This window comes from Cydia pomonella, chromosome 21, assembly GCF_033807575.1.
Source record: "Cydia pomonella isolate Wapato2018A chromosome 21, ilCydPomo1, whole genome shotgun sequence".
In the NCBI taxonomy this organism is placed as follows: Eukaryota; Metazoa; Arthropoda; class Insecta; order Lepidoptera; family Tortricidae; genus Cydia; species Cydia pomonella.
Window position 1 is genome coordinate 3,394,781 of NC_084723.1, and position 20,918 is coordinate 3,415,698.

General features: G+C 38.2%; 1 protein-coding gene across 8 annotated transcripts in view; it reads right to left on the bottom strand.

The window, feature by feature from the left end:
- Positions 1–20,918, bottom strand: part of LOC133529761 (cGMP-specific 3',5'-cyclic phosphodiesterase-like) — a 209,006-nt gene that overhangs the window by 5,816 nt on the left and 182,272 nt on the right. For 3 of the 8 annotated variants that reach the window (XR_009801207.1, XR_009801203.1, XR_009801206.1), the window contains 13 exons: positions 15,069–15,187; positions 13,554–13,819; positions 12,934–13,110; positions 12,248–12,424; positions 11,383–11,508; positions 10,234–10,351; positions 7,215–7,306; positions 6,613–6,936; positions 5,911–6,064; positions 5,179–5,338; positions 4,081–4,301; positions 3,214–3,388; positions 549–1,381 (listed from right to left, as the gene is read on the bottom strand). Coding sequence is in view for 2 of the 8 variants with exons in the window: in XM_061867562.1 (XP_061723546.1) it covers positions 1,246–1,381; positions 3,214–3,388; positions 4,081–4,301; positions 5,179–5,338; positions 5,911–6,064; positions 6,613–6,936; positions 7,215–7,306; positions 10,234–10,351; positions 11,383–11,508; positions 12,248–12,424; positions 12,934–13,110; positions 13,554–13,819; positions 15,069–15,187 (2,245 nt within the window). In the remaining 6 variants the exon portion in view is untranslated. Of the gene's footprint in view, positions 1–548; positions 1,392–3,213; positions 3,389–4,080; positions 4,302–5,178; positions 5,339–5,910; positions 6,065–6,612; positions 6,937–7,214; positions 7,307–10,233; positions 10,352–11,382; positions 11,509–12,247; positions 12,425–12,933; positions 13,111–13,553; positions 13,820–15,068; positions 15,188–20,918 lie in introns of all 8 variants that reach the window. The other 5 variants (XR_009801204.1, XR_009801205.1, XR_009801209.1 and 2 more) reach the window with 5 other exon arrangements.

Genomic DNA, 20,918 nt, shown 5'->3' on the forward strand with positions numbered 1-20,918 from the left:
TTGTCTGCCCTGGCTCTTGAAACGGTGACTGGCTCTCCTACCTGTCTACGCTTAACTACTACTTCCATTTGTATAGCTGATTGATAATTTTAGAGATTGAATGACAGATTTACCAGTTAAAAATTTAACATCACAACATACGGCACAGGCGCCCTTTATGTTTAATCTTGCTTGTCTGCTCGGACTCTTCTTATACCAGCGGCTGGCTCTGCGGCCTCTTTATACTTGACTTCTCCTCCCGATGCTGATTTATAATACTTGTAGGGAATGATATGACAGACTTACCAGTTAGTCGTCTAACTTAAACGTCACAACATATGAAACAGACGCCCTTTATGTTTAATCTTTTTTGTCTGCTCAGGCTCTTGCACTGACAGGTGGCTTTCCTCTATATAATATTTGTAGGGATTTTGCCGAGATTTACCAGTTAAAACTTAAACGGCACAAGCGCCCTTTATTCTTAATGTTGCTTGTCTGCTCCGGCTCTTCTTGCACTGACGGGTGGCTTTCCTCAATATAATATTTGTAGGGATATTGCCGAGACTTACCAGTTAAAACTTAAACGTCACAACATATGAAACAGACGCCCTTTATGTTTAATCTTGCTTGTCTGCTCCGGCTCTTCTTGCACCGACGGGTAGCTTTCCTCTATATAATATTTGTAGGGATATTGCAGAGACTTACCAGTTAAAACTTAAACGTGACAACATATGGCACAAGCGCCCTTTATGCTTAATCTTGCTTGCCTGCTCCGGCTCTTCTTGCACTGACGGGTAGTTTTTCTCTATATAATATTTGTAGGGATATTGCAGAGACTTACCAGTTAAAACTTAAACATCACAACATTTGGCACAAGCGCCCTTTATGCTTAATCTTGCTTGCCTGCTCCGGCTCTTCTTGCACCGACGGGTAGCTTTCCTCTATATAATATTTGTAGGGATATTGCAGAGACTTACCAGTTAAAACTTAAACGTCACAACATATGGCACAAGCGCCCTTTATGCTTAATCTTGCTTGCCTGCTCCGGCTCTTCTTGCACTGACGGGTAGTTTTTCTCTATATAATATTTGTAGGGATATTGCAGAGACTTACCAGTTAAAACTTAAACGTCACAACATATGGCACAAGCGCCCTTTATGCTTAATCTTGCTTGCCTGCTCCGGCTCTTCTTGCACTGACGGGTAGCTTTCCTCTATATAATATTTGTAGGGATATTGCAGAGACTTACCAGTTAAAACTTAAACGTCACAACATATGGCACAAGCGCCCTTCATGCTTAATCTTGCTTGTCTGCTCCGGCTCTTCTGGCACCGGCGGCTGGCTCTCCGGCCTCTTTATGCTTGATCTCTCCTCCCGGTAGCTGGGCGCCGCGTACATTGATCTGCAAGAGGCTTTGGTTTCACTTTGATTTTACAACTGTTTGAGGTAAGTAAATAACAGAAAATATTTAAAAACTATAAAAATGCCTTATTTAAAATAAATTTAACAAATTGAACTTAGATATAACCGACCGATCTCCGATTTGAAGACCGCTTTATTAGCTTAGTGGGTAGGGACCCTGCCTATGAAGACGATGGTCTTAATGGGTTAAATAAGGACATTTATTTGGTTGTTTTTTTTTTATGTATTTATATATTATACATATCGGTGTCTGAGCAGGTAGTACTCAGTGATCACTCACAACACAAGTCAAGCTCAAGGATGAGCTTATAGTTAAAATGATGTGCCAATTTTAAAATTTCGACATAGTACAAATGTAGTGCATAATCTTTTACCATCTTATTTCACAGAAATGCACGAACGTATTTTCCTATATTTCAGTCAGTCTCAGTACAAAAAATACTGAGTTTGACTGAAGTAGCATGACAAATACGAACGTTTCCGAGAAAATACGATGGTAAGTAAAGGATTATACACTACATCTGTAGCCGTTATATGCCAGGCTAGAAAACCGGTTAAATTTCTAAACCGGTATTGGCGCAAAACTTTTTAATTTCGGTTTTGTTCGTAAAACCGTTATTTTTAAACCGGTTTTTATGAAAACATTTATATAACCGGTGAAAAGGATAAACACATAACGTTCTTGTCCTTTTCACCGGTTAAGAACAATAAAAACCGGTTTCTTCCTATGTGGGCGTCTTTGTTGTCGAATAAACCGGTTTATATATGTTACAATAAAGTTCTTAAAACGTTCACGTTCTTATAAAAATTCGGAGAAAACCTAAAATAAACCGGCATTTACCGCTATTTTTAAAACCGGTTCCGAGCCTTGGTTACAAGAGGCGTACCTACCTGTAGTTATGCAAAATTAACTGAGAAGTGATTAATAAAGAAAGTATGTGTAACGTGGAGCAACACTCATAAAACTGATTATTACTACTAGGCATATCTACCTGTTACGATGTATACCGTCTTACAAATCTGACTTATAATCAGTTATCGGGGTGTTGGACTTTGTTTGCCACTCGGAGTGAATGACCTCAATAACTGCTTATTTTTTTCTCATAAGTATTCTTTATTTACAATAACAATATAAATTCATAATGGATATATACAGAGCATTACTAATATTACTATAACTAGCGTATATCTAAAATTGGCCCTTGAGACACTGCTTATTTAATGTCGTATATTACTTATATATAAATATGTTATATACATTAAAAAAACGTTTCGCGATTAAAGGCGTACTTATCCATATTACTATTCTAACTTGATATACGGTGATGTGGCATCGAAAATCAGTGCTAACCCCTTATCCTTACTTGCGTTTTTTTTTTTGTAAAAATACGCAAGTTGTACTTACATTCGTATTTTTTTTTGTAAAAATACGCAAGTAAGTATAACGGGTTAGCACTTTGACTAGCACATTATTTTGTCGCGGATTAGCAAAGTAATATTTTTTGTTTTAATTAGTATGGATTTCCGCAAAGTAACGCCTGATTCTATTTTTTTTAATGTTAGCATAGTCAGCAAATGAGCAGACGAGCCGCCTGATGGGAAGCGGTCATCGTCGCCCATGGACATAAGCAACACCATAGGAGCCACTTAAGCGTTGCCGACCCTTGAGAACCCTAAAAACCCGCTTCTTGAAGAATCCCATGTCGAAGCGTAAAGGAAATACCTCAGGAGGCAAGTCATTCCTCATTCCGCACGTTCTAGGAAGAAACGAGCGAGATTATTCATTATCTGATCTGTGCTTATAGTACTAACCTAGTAAGTTTGCTTCTCGCCGACCTAGACGTAAAGTTCCCAGTTTTCCCCCTCCTTAAAGAGTGAAAGGGGGTCTTTATAGGTTTGGCCACCGCCATGGACGTTTCGGCAGCGGTCTTAGCGCAGTTTAACGTGGTCACAGTAAATTCCACGTCTTTGATTGGTTCGCTGGATGCTGGAAAAATTACATTGTGCAATCAGGATAAAGGATACATTGTTTACAAGACAAATACTCGTAGTTTAAAAGATTCCAGTCAAAATTTTTAATATAGCAACTTTCTGGTAAGCCATGATCGCTCTATTTCAAACATGGAATATTGCTAAATAATAAGGGCCAGAACACTGGCGTCTTCTGAGCGTCGGCGTCTAGTCAGCGCTATGGACAATGGCGTCGCTGCGCAGTGACGCCAACGTTGCGTCGAGCAGCGGCCATGGAGTTGACTAGACGCCGAGGCTCGGGAGACGCTAGAGTGAGGTGGCCGTAAGGCTTCGAAATTGGAAGTCTTGAGTTCAAACAAAAGGGCTTTGCGAATTTAATGCCTAATTTCATTTTAAGTTATGGCAGGGAAGACTTTGGTTCCAGTCTAGCCTATTTTACTTTTTATAGTATTAGTATCTATGGCCCCCAAATTCATTATTTTTAAAGTGCATATTATTGATAATTTTAACAAAGCTTTGCGGTTATATACCAAAGCCAAGGGATAATATTTTGAATAAAATATGTTTCGTGTCAGTTATATGATTGTAGTTTTATTTTTAATGACATTTAGTAAAAAACGTGTAGTTAAGTATTCTGAAATGATATGTTAAAAAAATTTACAACGTATTTTGACACATGTATAACATCTATTTCCGTTTAAAACCTACCAGTAAACTCTTCAATAGGTTTATCAATAGTGTCATGGTCGATCCACGTGAGCCCCATCTCCACCTTCTCCGCCAGGTCCTGCCAGCGGTTCCGGTTGTCCAGGGTGCCTGTGTACAGGGGCTGGATCCAGGGGAACGTGTCTGAGAGCACCCTGTATAGCGGCAGGCAGATCATGTCGATGAAGCCTACTTGCATTTGGGGCAGCTCGTCTTTCTTTTCTCTGGAAAATGAAGGAAAATTTGGGAGATTTAATATTTACCCTCCAATAGACATTATAAAAGGGTAAAAAGAGAATAATGGATGAATCCTTTGGCCACATTGCCACAAGCGAGACTCGAACACTCGACACTGGGATACCAGACCGCCGCTCTTTAAGCTTAGTCACCGAGACTTATCACCCTGCTCCCAGTTAACCCCGTAAGGCGTGTAACTAATAAAAAAAAAAACAATATTCTTCGATCTCCAAATAGTACTATATCACAAACATTCATACTTGATACCAAGGCTCGGAACCGCTTTTTTTTTCATACAAAAAATACCGGTATTATTATGTTCTTTTTCGTTCTTTGGTTTATTATTTCATTTTTAATGGGACTATCTAATAATGCGAAGTTGTTACCTAAATACATGATCCAGTCCTACGTAAAGAGTATAAAATAATTAAAAATATTGGGCTATTTCGGGATTTAAAAATAAACCGGTTCCGAGCCCTGCTTGATACAATGCTAATAATGCATGGACTTAAAATACCACGGACTTAAAGACACACATGCCGATTTTTTTGTATTTCTACGCGCACACACAATCCTATTTCGGTATCATTGGTTCAAAGTTGTTAAGTGTCCAGAGTAGAGGGAGTATGTGTGCGTGCGAAGTCGGCTTGCCATGAAGTCGCAGCTCATTCTTAACGAGGCGGTATGCCTGTTTTCTTCGTGTACGTGTAGAAGTTTAATCCACCCCTGGTCGAAGAACTCGTCACTGACTAGCTTGGCGACCTTATGCTGTAGTGTATGCCTTGAGAGCAAGGTTCAGCGATGGTTGATGAAGTAAAGCTTTAGCCATTCCTCGTCTATGTTTCTATGAAGAAGTTAAAGTACCTGTCCATCATAGCAATGGGCTGCTGGTTGAGCTGTAACTTCTCCAAATCCCCCTGGTCGAAGAACTCGTCAGCGACCAGCTTGGCGACCTTATGTTGGACTTCCCACGGCTTGGCGATGGCTGACACGTCGCAGGCTGTCATCATCATGCCGCATAGTACTGTGAAATGTTTTATTGAAATCAATTACAGTGTAGATGATATTATTTCAATCGCGTAATTTCTTGGACTTATTTTTGGTGAAATTTCTTCACGGTTAGACGGTACGATATTTAGCATTTGCTATAAATTATTCTCTACCAATAAACCATTGGACTAAACAGAAAGAATTAGGAAATCATTTAGTTTAGGGTCTTATTTTATCATATTTTTATATCTTCTATCAACTAAAAATCTAAAAAATACAGAGATACTAGTTAGTTATAGTTGCATTCCTCATCATGTCAAACAAAAGCGACGTACCGACGCAACTCAATACCGGTTATTATATTAGGTTATGGGTTTAAATACCATTTTTCAATACCGTCACAATCCTTGAAGTAAATATGAGTTTGAAACTGGTACTAACACTCTTTATATTGATTTAAACCAAAACGATTTTTGTTCATAGTTTTAAAGCAAGATGTTGATACAATTCCTCGCGTATCTGCCTGTGACCACGAACGTAAAACGTCAGGCCATATAATAAACGTAAGTTTACGCGATTAAGTCCCGTATTCGTTTTAAAACTTACACTCTTTTTTCTCCTGACTCTGCCAGTCGAACTCCCCGTTGTCGACCAGCTCTAGGAACTTGGACTTCTTCTTGAAATACATCGCCAGGTCTGTTGAAAGTATGGCTGTTTCTACCACCCGCATTACGTCCTTGTAATCGCAAGGGGAGAGAGCCTGAAATTTAAATATTAATATTTTAAATACAGATTGTAGTTTTTAAAACTCAACTCTATCTCCCAGAGGTTGTCTTAAGGCGCATTATTAGGTTTTCTAAAAAGAATATTTACAGGCTTTTAAAAGCTTAAAAGCACACGTGACAACTCTGTGTCGTAGACTTCCTCCAGCTGCGGTAACCGCTTTCCATCAGGCGGGCCGTATGCTTGATTGTCACTGACTTTTACGTAAACAGGAGAATTGACTAATTGATATTGTTCGGCATTTGTTTGTTAAGACTCAATAAATTATAAAAAACCGTTTTTTGTACCGGTTTGTGAATTTATCGGTTTCCACCTTTGCTAGTGACATAAAATTTATCAAGACTAGTTTAGCTTCTTGAAAGCATTTGTTTGTTAAGACTCAATAAATTATAAAAACCGGTTTATATACCGGTTTGTTAATTAACCGGTTTCCATCTTTGCTAGTGAAATAAAATTTATCAAGGCTAGTTTATCTTCTTTAGGTTGAAAGTTTAACCGCGGCAAGCGAGCAGAAAGAAAACTTACCTGAAATATATTATTGCTTTCACTATTCAAAATCATGACGCACTGATCGAAGTGGTGATGCTCCATAGTCGATGTCGAATATAAAATCGCAAGAGGACTTTCGGTCTTCGTTTGAAACGCGTTATTCGTCCCTCTATGATCCAGGTCATGGCATAGGCAAGCAACTAGTAAACCTAGAATTTCTAGGTCCGACATGAATCGCTCCATTTTGCCGGTCTTCAGCATCGCGAACATGGTTTGTGCTACGTTTAGGGCGTGTCGCCAGTTGTGGTACTTTACTGGTCTATAGTTCTTCTTGACACTTAGTATCCAACGACATAAGACCTGCAGGCAAGAAACATTAGTATTCAACTTTATCTTTGACAGTCAAAAGTAATTCGTAAAGGTTGAACTTGCTGATAGGTATCTTAACAGCTTCAACTATGTGTTGCTAGGCTTAGAAACACCCTGACGTCCTGGAAACGACATTACAGGACCGGCGGCGCCAACCATAGGTTGGAGTGAGACAGAGCGATCGGACCTTTCGTTCCCATCTATGGTTGCCGCCGGGCCGGGCCGTGATGGTTTGGAAGAATCCACATATAATAATTTATTCTGCTTACGTCATAAGGTATGTGGAACTTCTCGACCAGGTTGCACTGGAGGAACATTCTGAGCGTCGCTCTGCACGTGTCTTCGTCAGATAGGTCGAAGTCTGAAAATAGAAAAAGGCGACGTTAAAACACATGTTTCACATTGAATGGGGATCTACCCGCCGCCCCGGTGTGCGAGTGAGACATCGCCATATACGTACATAGTGCTGTCTCTCTAACACACCAGATCGAAGAGGGCATCCGCATCACTGTGATAACCTAGTAAAATGTAAGTATTCGCTATAATCGGGTTCCATAGGTCACCATAAGCTTCAGTGAGTCAGTTGGTAGAACATTGAGCCGATGTCTCAGAGACACGAGTTCCATTCTCGCCCAAGACGTTTTTTTTCTTTATTTAAAATTATTATAAATTAACCCTTTATTTAACAAGTAGGCACAATAATCATTAGACTAAAAATACATGTCAAAACTTAAAATCTAAAACAAAAACGTATGCACATAAAACTAACTCTATAGTTATTTGTATAACAAGGTGGCAATGTTGTTGTTTATCCACTCGTGCTAATATTGATACCTGAGAGAGCGAAATATTCCAAAATTGAACCACGAGCGTAGCGAGGGATTCTATAAATAGAATCTTGAGGGTTGCGAGGGTTTCAAGGCACGAGGGTTAAAGAAATTTTGCGCCCGTGTGAAACATAAAATTTTTCACTACACTAACGCGAAGACAATATTACTTGTAAGATATCAAATAAAATCAAACCAAATGAAATCTAAATGAACGTCATCATATAAAAGTCAATTCTGCCAGCTAACATAAGGAAAACACTGAACATTTGCATCAGATTACTTCCTCCACATGAGAATAAAATACAACTTTCTCATGAGTTTTTGAACGATCAGAAGTGCCTTTACCAACTAGTGTGGTGAAAAAATAAGCACATTACTAATATACTACCTTACTTATACTATCGCCCACCCAGCCCAAACGTGCCCAAGATACTTTGGGCTAGTGATGGGTAGGACATCAATTTAAAATGAGTTTGTATGAGTACCTCATTCTCTAAAATGAGGTGTTACAATGTCTTACTTCAAATGAGGAGAGGTACTAGCACTTTTGCAGCATCGACTATTCCATCAACTCCAACGGCAGCAAACCATATTTAATGTAAATACATATTTAGGCATTGCTAAACTTCCTTTTAAATATTTACTTGGAGTGCAATTCTGGAGGTTTAAAACAGAACTTTAACAACAGAAGACATACATTTAAGAATCAAACTAAGGAGTTAAAGTACATACATCCTATTGCAACTTAATTTGATGCTTTTATGAAACTTGTTCTAATTTAGCAGTTTATTATTTTTATTGTTAGATTGTTCAGTATCAATCCTTGCTACTTGATATAATTTTAAGTTTAACATTCATATATTGAAATAAATACTAACCATAAACTACCAAACAAACAATTAACAAACTAAGGAGAACAAATCCAATATTTTTTGTACCATTATTATTATATAGAAATTACTAACTTACCACCTCATAATTTATCAGTAATAATAGCATTGTAATATGATAACAAACGAAAGCCTCAATAACGTTCGCGCGGTAATGCCACCGGCGTGTAATATACACTTGATTTTTGTATGCAAAAGACACAAAGAAAGACCCACAGGTATATTTTATCGCGAAAACAATGTTACTATATTGTTATTTTGGAATAATTATAAGAATGGTCACTGATCACTATTTATAAAACACAACTAAAGATTACGAACAACTTTTTCGAGTTTCTCGTACTATAAATATGTCAAAATCATAAATGATCGAAATACTATACGAAGCACGTTAACAAAAAGTATTACAAATTCAAATCGTTAAAATGTACATGTTTATTTCACCTATACAAATTATATTTACTTTTTTATTAATAAACTAATGTAAAATATCATATTTTGTGTACGCCACTATATATATTTCAATAATTTAAATAATATTTTGGTCTCTTAAACGATAACTGTTTTAAGCTAGCTTCGTAAATGCCCAGTGAGACTTGGTTGGAATTTCAATCGCTTATCAAGTAACCATTTCACTGTCCAGTCTAATTGATTCAGATTATACATGACACCAGCAATATGAACCTTGAGGTCAGGTTATACTGGTATGCGCGTTAGTACAATAATAGCTAACAAATATGGAGGCCTACCGCGAACCACGAAGTTTTGCTTTGCTGTCGCACTTACGTATGAAATTACAAGTGCGACAGAGAGAAAAAACTTTCTTCGGTAGGTTCTTTGATGACTTAGATTTTTCGCTTTTGACAAGTAACTTAGCAATGCTAGGATCAAAATGGCGTAATATGTATGTAAGCTTGCGGACGCTTACGCTTGTTTTCTTTCGTGTTTCATTTTTAACGTATTTTCGATGAGGTGTTATTGAAGCACGGCGCGTGTCTGTCTCACTCCCTCTTTCGGTAAATCTAATTCATTGTTTCATTTTGAAAGGATTTTTGAGGGATGTCACAGTGAGGCGAAGGCGAGGTACAAACACAACGCATTTCTCGGTGGACCTTTTGTCCTTGCAATAAGGTTTGTAGTTGGGCAGTTGATAGTGTGAGCGATGAATGCGATGACGTCAATGACTCATTTCTTCATTTGAATGTCGGCGAGCACCGAGCGCCTCGCGACTCTCTTGCGAGTTGTGAGGAACGCGAGTGAGTTTGAAAGGCTGAGAGTTTTTTTTCAAATTTGAAGTGTTTGAATGGTTTGAGTGGTAAGAGCTGTGTGTGATGCGCGCGAGTAAATGAGTAAAATTAATTGAGGAGTGATGTATGACATTTATGCGGTGTGAAGTTCTGCGACAATTTAACTAAATGAGTGGTACAAATGAAGTGCCTCACGAGTGAGCAACTCAACACTACTTTGGGCATGGCCGCGCTGGATGACAAACGATATTTGTTGGACTAAGTAGGAGCCTGAACGGACATCGCGGGAACAAAAAATTGTAAGTCAAGTGAAATTCTCACCATGGAACTGAAAGCTGTAAAGATTGTAGGTTTCGGCAGTGGGGATGATATCCTGGCACAGCTTGTTGGTGTCTTCTGCTGAGGCTGTAGCGTGGTATGATAGACATTCTAGCGCAACCTGGAACATCATTATTGTTATTAATAAACAGGTAGCACAATACTGGTTAATCTATGTAATAACCGGTCACAAAATTGTATAGTACCCTGCAGTACAGTAATCTGCAAACCGGTAAAATCAGTAAATACAAAAGTCAGTGTATTCCTGTATCTGTGCCCGCCCTAAGTGACCATCTCCATACAAGAGGATGGCACAAATGGATATGATTTGTATGTAGCGCTGGGTGTATTCCCATCTGTGTCCCCGCTGGACACAGATGGGAATACACCCAAAAGTCCTATTTGCGGCCCGGTCTAGGGTAAGTCTTCCTGGGCGTGCCAGATTAGCGAGCGTCTACTGTGTATGACTTCACCGGGTCTTTAAATTGTTGCGTACCGCCAAAAATCGCTGTTTTTTCAGACGCCGGGAGTTGTAATGCTATCTATGTGACGCTTACTGACAATAAGAAGGTTTTCAAGACTGACTAAATGAACCGAAATATACTTCTGTTTTTAAAAGTTTCATGGTCTTGGTCCTTAACCCTTTGAACGCTACGTCTAAGGTATGGAATCCGGATTCGAAATGTATGGAATCTGGATGGGGATCCGGATACCCGGATTTTCCCATACATTTCAGATCCGTCGTGCAAACGTTGTCTACGCCTAGTGTGTATGGCGCGTTATCGTGAACCTAGTCATAATGCAGTCAAGGCTGTTGCCGCGCGCGGACTCACGCTAGACTGGTAAAACAACGGCAAACAATAGGACAAAACACACTGAAAGAAATGTTTGCATAACTGTAACAAAATTTTGGTTACTGTTTACACAAAAATTGGGACTTGCGAACTATGTGTTATATGTTACAAAACCGTGTTTGGCTATCAGTGTTCAGGTACTGGGTATACACTACAAAATAAGTTTGTAAATTTATGCAAAGTTTATTTTCTTATAACCGTAGTTTAGTTATTTAGTAAAGTTACAAAACCAGTTCGGCTATCTATTTTTTCAGTGCAGTGGAATTTTTGAGGTCTCAACACCCAATAAGTAGCATACCTTTTGTTTAGCCATCAGCTTGCAAGCGTTCTCATACATCTGCGTGTTGTGGATGCCTAGACCGCAAAAGATGGCGAATGCCTCGAATATCGATATATCGCCGTCGGTGAATTGACAACCGTTTTCCTGAAACATACAAATTAAAAGTGAATTTAAAAAGAAAGTAACCAACTTAAGGAGGACCTTATCATTTTGTAAGGGTATCTTTTCTAAGTTCCCCGATTTCTTGAAGAAGACTAGATCAAATTGGAAATTTATATTTTAATGTATAGTTTCCAATTCCATCTCATTGTTATCATGTTAAGATCATAGCGCAATCAAGGGAATATCTTATCCTTAACGGAAGAACAGCGCTGGCTTTGCCAGCTACATTCTGAGTTGTGACCTTTTTATGGCATTTTACGCTAAATGTTATATATTGTCTTGTCAACATGTTTTTGTCATCCGTGTTTGTTGAAAACCTTACAAAACATTCCTTATTGATAAGCTGTGCTGTACTCCAATAACATCTTGATTGACATTCACAATGGACATGCAGAGCATCGCCCTGATGTCTTTGAAGTCGTCATCCGCTGTGTCTTGTAACTCGTGCTTTCCTTCGGTCACGCAGATGTTTAGAGTTGGATCGGCTAGATCCACTTGTGACATTTGATACAACTTCACATACTTTATTGATAAGTTGTGCCGCGCCAATATTATCTTTATTGGCATTCACAATTGCCATGCAGAGCATCGCCCTGACATCTTTGGCGTCAGCATTTGCTCGGACTTGTAACTCTATGCCATGCTCTTTCCTCCAGTCTCGGAGATGTTTAGAGTTAGATTAGTTTTATCAACTTATAATATCAACTAAAACTTCATATACCTTATTGATAAGTTGTGCCACACCAATAACGTCTTTATTAGCGTTAACGATGGGCATGCAGAGCATCGTCCTGACATCCTTCGCGTCGTCATTCTCTGGGTCTTGTAACTCGATACCGTGCTCTTTCCTCCAGTCTGACACCTCGGAGATATTTAAGGCTTTATTGGATTGAGCCACCTGCGGGAATTTGAATACTGTAACATTTGGTTTACATCTCTATATTATACCAATTGGTAAATATCAGGGCCCTAGAAAGACTTCTTGTGAAGGTTTTTGTAGAAATGTACCCATGCTTATTCAGATAGAAGGATTAATTTAAATAAGTAATGAATCTATTGATTTAAACCAACACGATTTTCGTTCATAGTTTTAAAACGAATACGGGACTTAATCGCGTAAACTTACGTTTATTATATGGCCTGACGTTTCGAACGTGACGTTACGCTCGTCAGGCCATATAATAAACGTAAGTTTACGCGATTAAGTCCCGTATTCGTTTTAAAACTAAGTAATGAATCTACTTCTAAGACACACACACGCAGGCACGCATGCACGCACGCACGCAAACACACAGACACATACACACACTCACATACACAACTCCCTATGACGCACTTCCAAAGCAAAGTGGGTAATAGTATCATAAAAGAGTACTTTAGAAGAGGTGTACATCAAGTTCTTCTTACGGCTAAAGCAATGCAGGCTAATGTAGACTGGTAGTCGTGTCTTGGTGTTAATGTGGTTCTGGACTGCTTAGCTCCAAGTTCGAAGAGTGTGTGGAACCTGGTGGGCGCTGGTGGCGGGAGTGCGAGGGTCGTGGAGCGCTCGCCGCCAGGCCTTTGAACTATACGCTCCAAGTGACTCTGAAAATAAAATAGACATTTGCTACAACATTTGACATTTGTTATTGGCTTAGGCCTACATGAATGAAGTATATTTGAACTGAACTGAACTGCTTTTAATGTTTTTTTTTGGAATGACTGCAACTTGGTAGTTAGAAAAGTATAGAATGAAAAACTCTTGAGCAGGCTTTATCTTAGATCTCGGATTACAGAAAATTCGTTATTGCAAGTTATTACTTTCAATCTTTTTCTACTCTCTTGGTCTTGTTCTGCCCTCATCCAACGGTTCCCTGTGATCTTGACCAGATTATTCATATTCAGTTATTTTATAAACGCACACAAACATTACAGGTCAAAAAAAAATCAGTTTGGAATTTTCAATCAGATCAATAATTCGATCTTTTAGCTTTTACTAGGGCCTCCTAACAGATTCTAATATAAAATCAAATGACCAAAACACTCACAGATTCACAATGATCCGTATCCAAAATGAAGACAGCGCACCGATCACACTTCAGCAAATCCCTCGCTTCAGTCATAATCTTTGTGACTAGGCACTCCAAGTTGCTCTGCTCCTCAAATATGCTCCTAGCCAGGGCCAGGAGTATCTGGTTCCTCTTGTACTCGAGGACCGAGGACTCGAAGAGCTGGGCGTTCTGGATGCCAATGCCACAGAAGGTGAGGTAGCGGCGGAAGACTTCCACGTCGCGAGGGGAAAATTCTTTGGAGCCTGGAATATTTAATTTAATATCAGTCGGGACTAGTAAAGTTAACAAAACTATTAGCTTAGCACCTAGTAGTACCCATACAAATGTGTATACACTTGTAGATGTGTGTAATAGCTTCACTGACTGTAAATCCAAGGGGCAAGTGAGCCTATTTTAAACTACAAATATGGCATAATTTCACCGACACCGCACTTTTTCTTATGATTTCTGGGAAAAATGCATTCACAGTGGAAGGCCTCTAACTCATAGCCACGTGTAGGTCATGCTCCAAATGACCTCATATACAACATTTACATAAATCTGACCTTAAAAGAACAGCAACAAAAAAAGGTTTGACCCAAGAATTTATGAAAACATTCGTGCCTTTTTTATAACAACGCAACTCGCGGCGTCCTAATCTTCTTTAAGCCGACTCAAGTTTCCCGAGCGTTATTTGCAACCTGTAGGCGTCTTATGAAAATTATTTTTCACAGGAACATTCGTGTCCTTACATTCCTGGGGGCCTGGCCAAGATGACAATGAATGTTGATGATTGACAAATGCCAAACGAAAAAAAAATGTATCGTGATTACACATGCTACGAAAAGTCACGTTTCCAATCATTATAAGGTTTGATTGGCGATTTCTACCAACAATTAGAATCTTCGCTAGGCCCCCTGAACTCAGAGTGCCAGATGTTAGTTGAATACGAGCAGTGTGAATCATTACACAGGCTGTCAAACTTATGTATGAGTAGGAGAGCCACAATTATTTCGCTAACTTTTTTATAGAGAATTTTTGGTAGTGGTAGTAGTTTGCTATAGCATCACTCTTCACTGTCAATCGGTGGAATTATGCCTCAGCATCTCAGCAATAAGGTTTATGAATTGGCAGTCAACAAGTTTGCCCATGGTAAAAAACGTATCGTAAGTAGGTAACCGTGCAAGGGGATAAGTACTGATATCCACGTACCATGCGCCTCAGGCATGTAGGGGAACATCATATAACTTGACCCGATAAGTTTCTTCAAAATACCACGAATGGTTACAGGAACTGGGTCAACCGCATTCGAGGGGAGCCAGTGCTGTCAAACTGGTCTATCTTGACAGACATTCAGACGTACTCTCAGAGTAAACAACAATTGAGGTGGATAATTGAGGTGGAACTTAGGTTTTCGTCACGTCGTCAATATTCTTTAAGGTAATATCGTGTTTTTCGAGCTATATCAAAATATGGCGTGCAGCGTTTAGAGCTTTTTAAACTCACACTTACCATCAGTTTTGTTAATGATTTGAGCGACGCCAACAACTCCTCCTTCATAGTTGCAGATGGGCATACAAAGAATGAGCTCTGTCTTGTATCCGGTGCGGGCGTCGATCTCACTGTTGAACCTGGAAATTCGTTATGATATTCTTAATATTTGTTTTATTTTGCGTCCTACATTCGCCCAAGCTTTAGATGATATTAAATAAATAATGTATTAATTTAGCTTTTCCCGTTATGCGCAATGTGCATTTTAGTTAATAGCATACGTAACTGTTTATTATTATGACCGTTATAGGGATGAGCTTGTAAAAACATTGTAATATAAGTTATCTGTTTCCTTCCCTTTGTCGGTACTTGCCTTTGTGTTAATCTCTCTTTGTTTTATTTCTTTGTCAGTTTCCGAATATTGTTAACTTTAAATCATAAACTAATTTGTAGCCAGCGGAGTAATTCGTGGGAAACGTTAGGATTCGCCATGTGCGAAACCGTTATAGGTTCTGTACCGCTATTCCTATTGCGTACCTGATGCAAGTTTATAATCATCGGGATCGCGGGAGTAAAAGATAGTTGGTAGTCAGACGTCAACTCGACAAGTTGTCTCGTACCTATTATCACAGGTTGAGCTTGATATCGTATCGCTCCCTCGCGTTCTCTTGGTACCTATCTTTAACGGTCGAGCTCGATTATATATCGATCCCTACTTATTATTGTAATTAGTGTTAGTTTAGTATTGAGTTGTGTTAATATAGATTTATTATTGTTACCGCGTCTGAACTTTTTATTTGCAACAATCTGTAACAGACTGACATCTACATTTATTTATTTACTCTCTTAGAAATTATTGAATTTGTTTGGAGTGAATTTCGCGCATAATATTCGCACTTGTAATGTGACAGTGGCATCCGGTGACATCTGGCGGTGAATGACTGAACTAGCAGGTAGTTTAGTCATGATAATATTGCATAGTACAATATTTGTTTATAATATATTTTTCAATATAAATTCTTAAGTAATGTTTATTGAATAATCGATTAAACACAATAAACTACTTCGTAAGCTTTTAATTTATTTATGTTATCTTTAGAGATGCCATCTGTTGTAAGGCAGATCAATCTAAATACGCGGGAATAAAAGTGACCAATCATATACGAGGATAGTAAATATTATCCAATCAAAACTCTGCATTCTGGTTGGGCTTAGGAGTAGGATTAACATGGCGGTTGAGGGGTTCTCATGGGGGAACGAGGTTATTTAAGGAACTGCAAAGTGGATTCGTGATCTTTTGCCTTCAGCAGAGCGTCGAGACAAGAAGGAATCCTGTGAGTGTTAGGTTGTAAGAAAACAATGTGTCTAAACTTGTTTGCAGATACGTCTATTAGCGGCCATCTTCAGGAGATATGAAAAAGAACAGCGACTGCAATGAACGACGCGCGGGTCGTATTGACTTGAACCATGGTTGTGAAGAACTGCGTGAGCCTACCACGGGCAGCTGCCGAAAGGGCTACATTTCACGAGCATCGGGTCTTAAAGGTTCTTAAATTGTCACTGTGAGTGGCAAATCATAAGAAAACCGTGTATAAGCTGCCACCTTCGTTGGAAGCTTAGCGTGTGGATACGGCCAACATGGGCGGGACGCTGTAGGAGCTTCACCCGGACCATGGGCGTGTTGAAAAACACAAAACCATCATGGGTCAGCTGCCAAACAACTACGTGTTACGGTGCGGTAATTTCATATACCTACTTAATTATTTGCATATCATTTTATATCTTGAGGAAACCTAAAATACATATTTCGTTCATTCATAGGCTCCAATGTTTGCTTAATATCAGTAGGATTGTAGGTTTGGTTGACACCGATGAGTTGCCTATAAATAAAATCATTATTTCTATATATGAATAGCGGGTAGGTTGAATACATCGCGTTGGGTACCCTTCATTGTGGAACGAGATGACAATTCTTGTGCTCTGTGAATGTAAGTCGGATTCTTGTACGAGAGTGTTATTTTAACTACGACGTCAAAATGGATTGAGATATTTAATTTCATTTGTTCAGTGAATTCCTAAATCGTGTATATGCTTATTAAATATAATCAATTTTGAGGATAGGTAAATCAGCGTTCGTGTGTGATATGATTATAGGGTAGGTAGATGCATTCAATTACGATAAGTACTTGATTTGAGTTGTGAAATCATTAGTTAATAATTGAATGTGTGTTTAGTAGTAAACGAGCGCGTTTATTATTGTGGATTAACCGTTTACGAAAAGAAGTGGAACGTATGTATTTTCCATGTTTTAATTCAATGGCAAGGGTGGAATGTGACTCGATTTAGATATAGATGGCATAAGTAGATGTGTTCAATTAGGTTGATAAATAACTTTAGTTGGGTTACACTCGGCGGTCATTTCTTTATCGTTTTATGTAGGTTTAGCCGTCAATATCAGTCATTATTACCATATATAGTATAACACGTAAAGTCAACGAACGGTGTAGGTAATTTAATTCATGAAATGTTTTAACATGTATTTAACATTATTTATTTCTGAATTCTCGGTTCATGTACGAGGAATATCGAGTCCTGTCAGCGGATCCTAAGGGCGCCTGCTTCGTGTCTCGACATCAATTCCTGGGGTGTTCTGCCTTCGAGAGCTTCAACGCTTCAAATCGAGATGCGGACCTCGCAGATGTGGGCGAAGTCGAAGATTCACTCCGGTGCAAGCTAGTAGACACGGTGCGTTGGTTCAGATTTATATGTTATCTCAATCTTGACCTGACATATCTATATATCGCATACTTTCATGTTTCAGTGTTAGTGAATTACAGCACTTTGATTGAAAATGTAGGTTGATAGGTTGAGTGTATTATTATGATGTAATACGCAGTTACATAATTCACCTTTTACAATACTACAAAAATAATTGGTTGTGTAATTATTTGTGCGCGCGTATATAGGTATACGGCCACGGTTGTTTAATTAGCAACCAAGTTCATGAACTAGATTGATATAATTGTTTGGTGAATGAGTTTTACAAAATACTTATTTATTTAGAATGTTATACAAATGGCTAATGACGTAATATTATGTCGCAATACATTATAGGTTTTATTCAATGACTTCTTACAGTAGCTTAATTACTGTGGCTACTGTTATAGGTATTCTGTACGTCACTAAGTTTAGATCCTTTGACTTCCACTATTATAGTTTGATTATCATAATTGAAATGATTCTTCCTTTGAATGCCTAGTTATCATTGTTCATATAGATACTTAACTTTATATATTCTGCAGGGCGTAAATGTTTAATTCGATTAGAATATTAAGCACTATTTTTGTCTCAATTTCCGGTTCACGGCGGTTGCGGAGCGAGTCTAGTTCCATCAGCGGCTTTCGAGTGGCTCGGTGTCTCCGAGCATCCTCGTCGGTACCTGATCAACCCCACTGCCACGGGCGCCCAGATGCAAGACCTACCTTCTACATGAAGAGGCTGGCTGCACTACGCCGCATCTGTATCTCACTCCTGCACATTGTATCCAGTGTGCCGTCCATTTGCGTGGAACGAGAATTGATCTTGCCTTGCCTTGTCTTCTCATCATGATGTGAGAGCATCGAAGCCCCATCAAGCAGATCTTAATACCTAGCGGTGACGTAACCTTTCAATAAATTATACAAAAGTTTTTAATTTCATAGTCTAGTTATGATAGGAGTATACAAGCGGTTTAAATAATATTCACGATTCCTAACTGCTTACTTATTTGTAGGTAGATAACTGGTGCCTATTTGATACTTATTTTATGATCATGATTCCGTTTTATAGGTACATACCTAAGTATATTACGTATGTTGAAATGTTATTGTGGGTGTATATATTTTGATAATTTGGTATATAGTTTGATCTGTATTTGCCAATGTATTATACCTGCCCTAATTTATTTGTCATATTGAATCAAATCATATGACTAGAATGTGGTTATTACATTTTGGATTATGTCCAATTGAGAGGATATTATATATATTTACTAATCAATTTTAGTTGTTGAAACCTGTCACAATGGTTTTATAAGTGGCTGTTTTAACAATGCGGCTTTTGGTTATGTTTGGGATTGTCGTTGCATTTGATTGATCCCAGTTATGACTAAAGGTATCAAATCCTAAACCGACTGGCTTTTAATTTAATTAACAGTTGTACTCTTTGCGAGATGTCGCATATGATAATTTAGTAAAATGGCTGATCTCATGATATTAGGGGCAACGCTTATATCATTGTCTTGTATATTTTCGTTCTTGGTCACTCATGTCATTTATTTACTATTATCCCGGTTTCAGTACTTGATAGTCTGAACCTTTACGTGTAATATTCCATTAGGCTACATGCCTCAGGTACTGCAGACGGTGCAAGGTCCAAGTGACTTACCTATGGAAACATTTCACGTGGGATTTGCGGCTCGACATATTAGGGAGTTGTCCATAGAGCGGTGTATGCATGATAATTTTATGAGATTCAAAAGGTTGCCTTATAGTTGACTGCAACCAGCTATTTTATTTTACAGTATATTAAGGTGATAAAGTTGTGTGAAGCCAGACTACACCCCGTCGATCCTACCTAATTTTATGGCGTATTTATGAATGTGTTATCATAAGTACTAATATATCTTTACTTATATTTGATCAAAAGGTATCAAATCTTAATCCAACTGGCTTTTAATTTAATTAACAGTCTTACTCTTTGCGTGACGTTGCATGTGATAATTTAGTAAAATGGCTGATCTCTTGATATTAGGGGCAACGCTTATATCATTGTCTTGTATATTTTCGTTCTTGGTCACTCATGTCATTTATTTACTATTATCCCGGTTTCAGTACTTGATAGTCTGAACCTTACGTGTGATATTCCATTAGGCTACATGCCTCAGGTACTGCAGACGGTGCAAGGTCCAAGTGACTTACCTATGGAAACATTTCACGTGGGATTTGCGGCTTGACATATTAGGGAGTTGTCCATAGAGCGGCGTATGCATGATAATTTTATGAGATCCAAAAGGTTGCCTTATAGTTGACTGCAACCAGCTATTTTACAGTATACTAATTAAAGTAATACAGTTGTGGGAAGCCAGACTTCACCCGGTCGATCTTTATAACACATTTATGAATACGTTATCAATACGTCATTCACAACATAAGTGCTAACATATCTTTATTTATATCTGAGCACATTAGTAAACCTTATATATTATTAATAGAACTTGCTACAACTACTTGTTTCATAATTTTCTTTATCTTAAAGTAGGAATATTTTGATCTCCTTATGTTTCCCACAATGGCATTTTATAGGAAGAAGGTAGAGTTTATTATAGTAGTCTTGTAAATAGTATTCAATAATTTTGATAGGATTTTATAATTTCCTATTGGTTCAATGCACTTAAAATAGTGTTTCATTTTATTGACATGGTTTAATATTCGTATTTCTTTAAGAACGGATATGTTTTGTGCTTGTTGGAACATATTTCAGATTTTATTTTATCATGTAACATGTCTCACACCTCAGAGAGCTTGGGTTGTTATTTATCATGATGTTGGTCTATATTTACCACTAAATGATCACGCCATACCTAATTTAAATGAGGTTTTAATTTGTCTTTATCTGTGACATATTTTGTTATGTTTGTGTACAGGTTAAATTGGGCAGTCAGGTTTTTGTTCCGTCTTGTTTTCCTGACTTAGGTATTTGGCCCTAGTAATCAAGGCGGTATATCCGAATGGGTCCTAATCAGACTTCATTGGATATAGAGTTCATAAATTATTGAATCATATTCAATCAATTTTAATGCAATAAATAAAATTTATTAGCAGTTAATACATT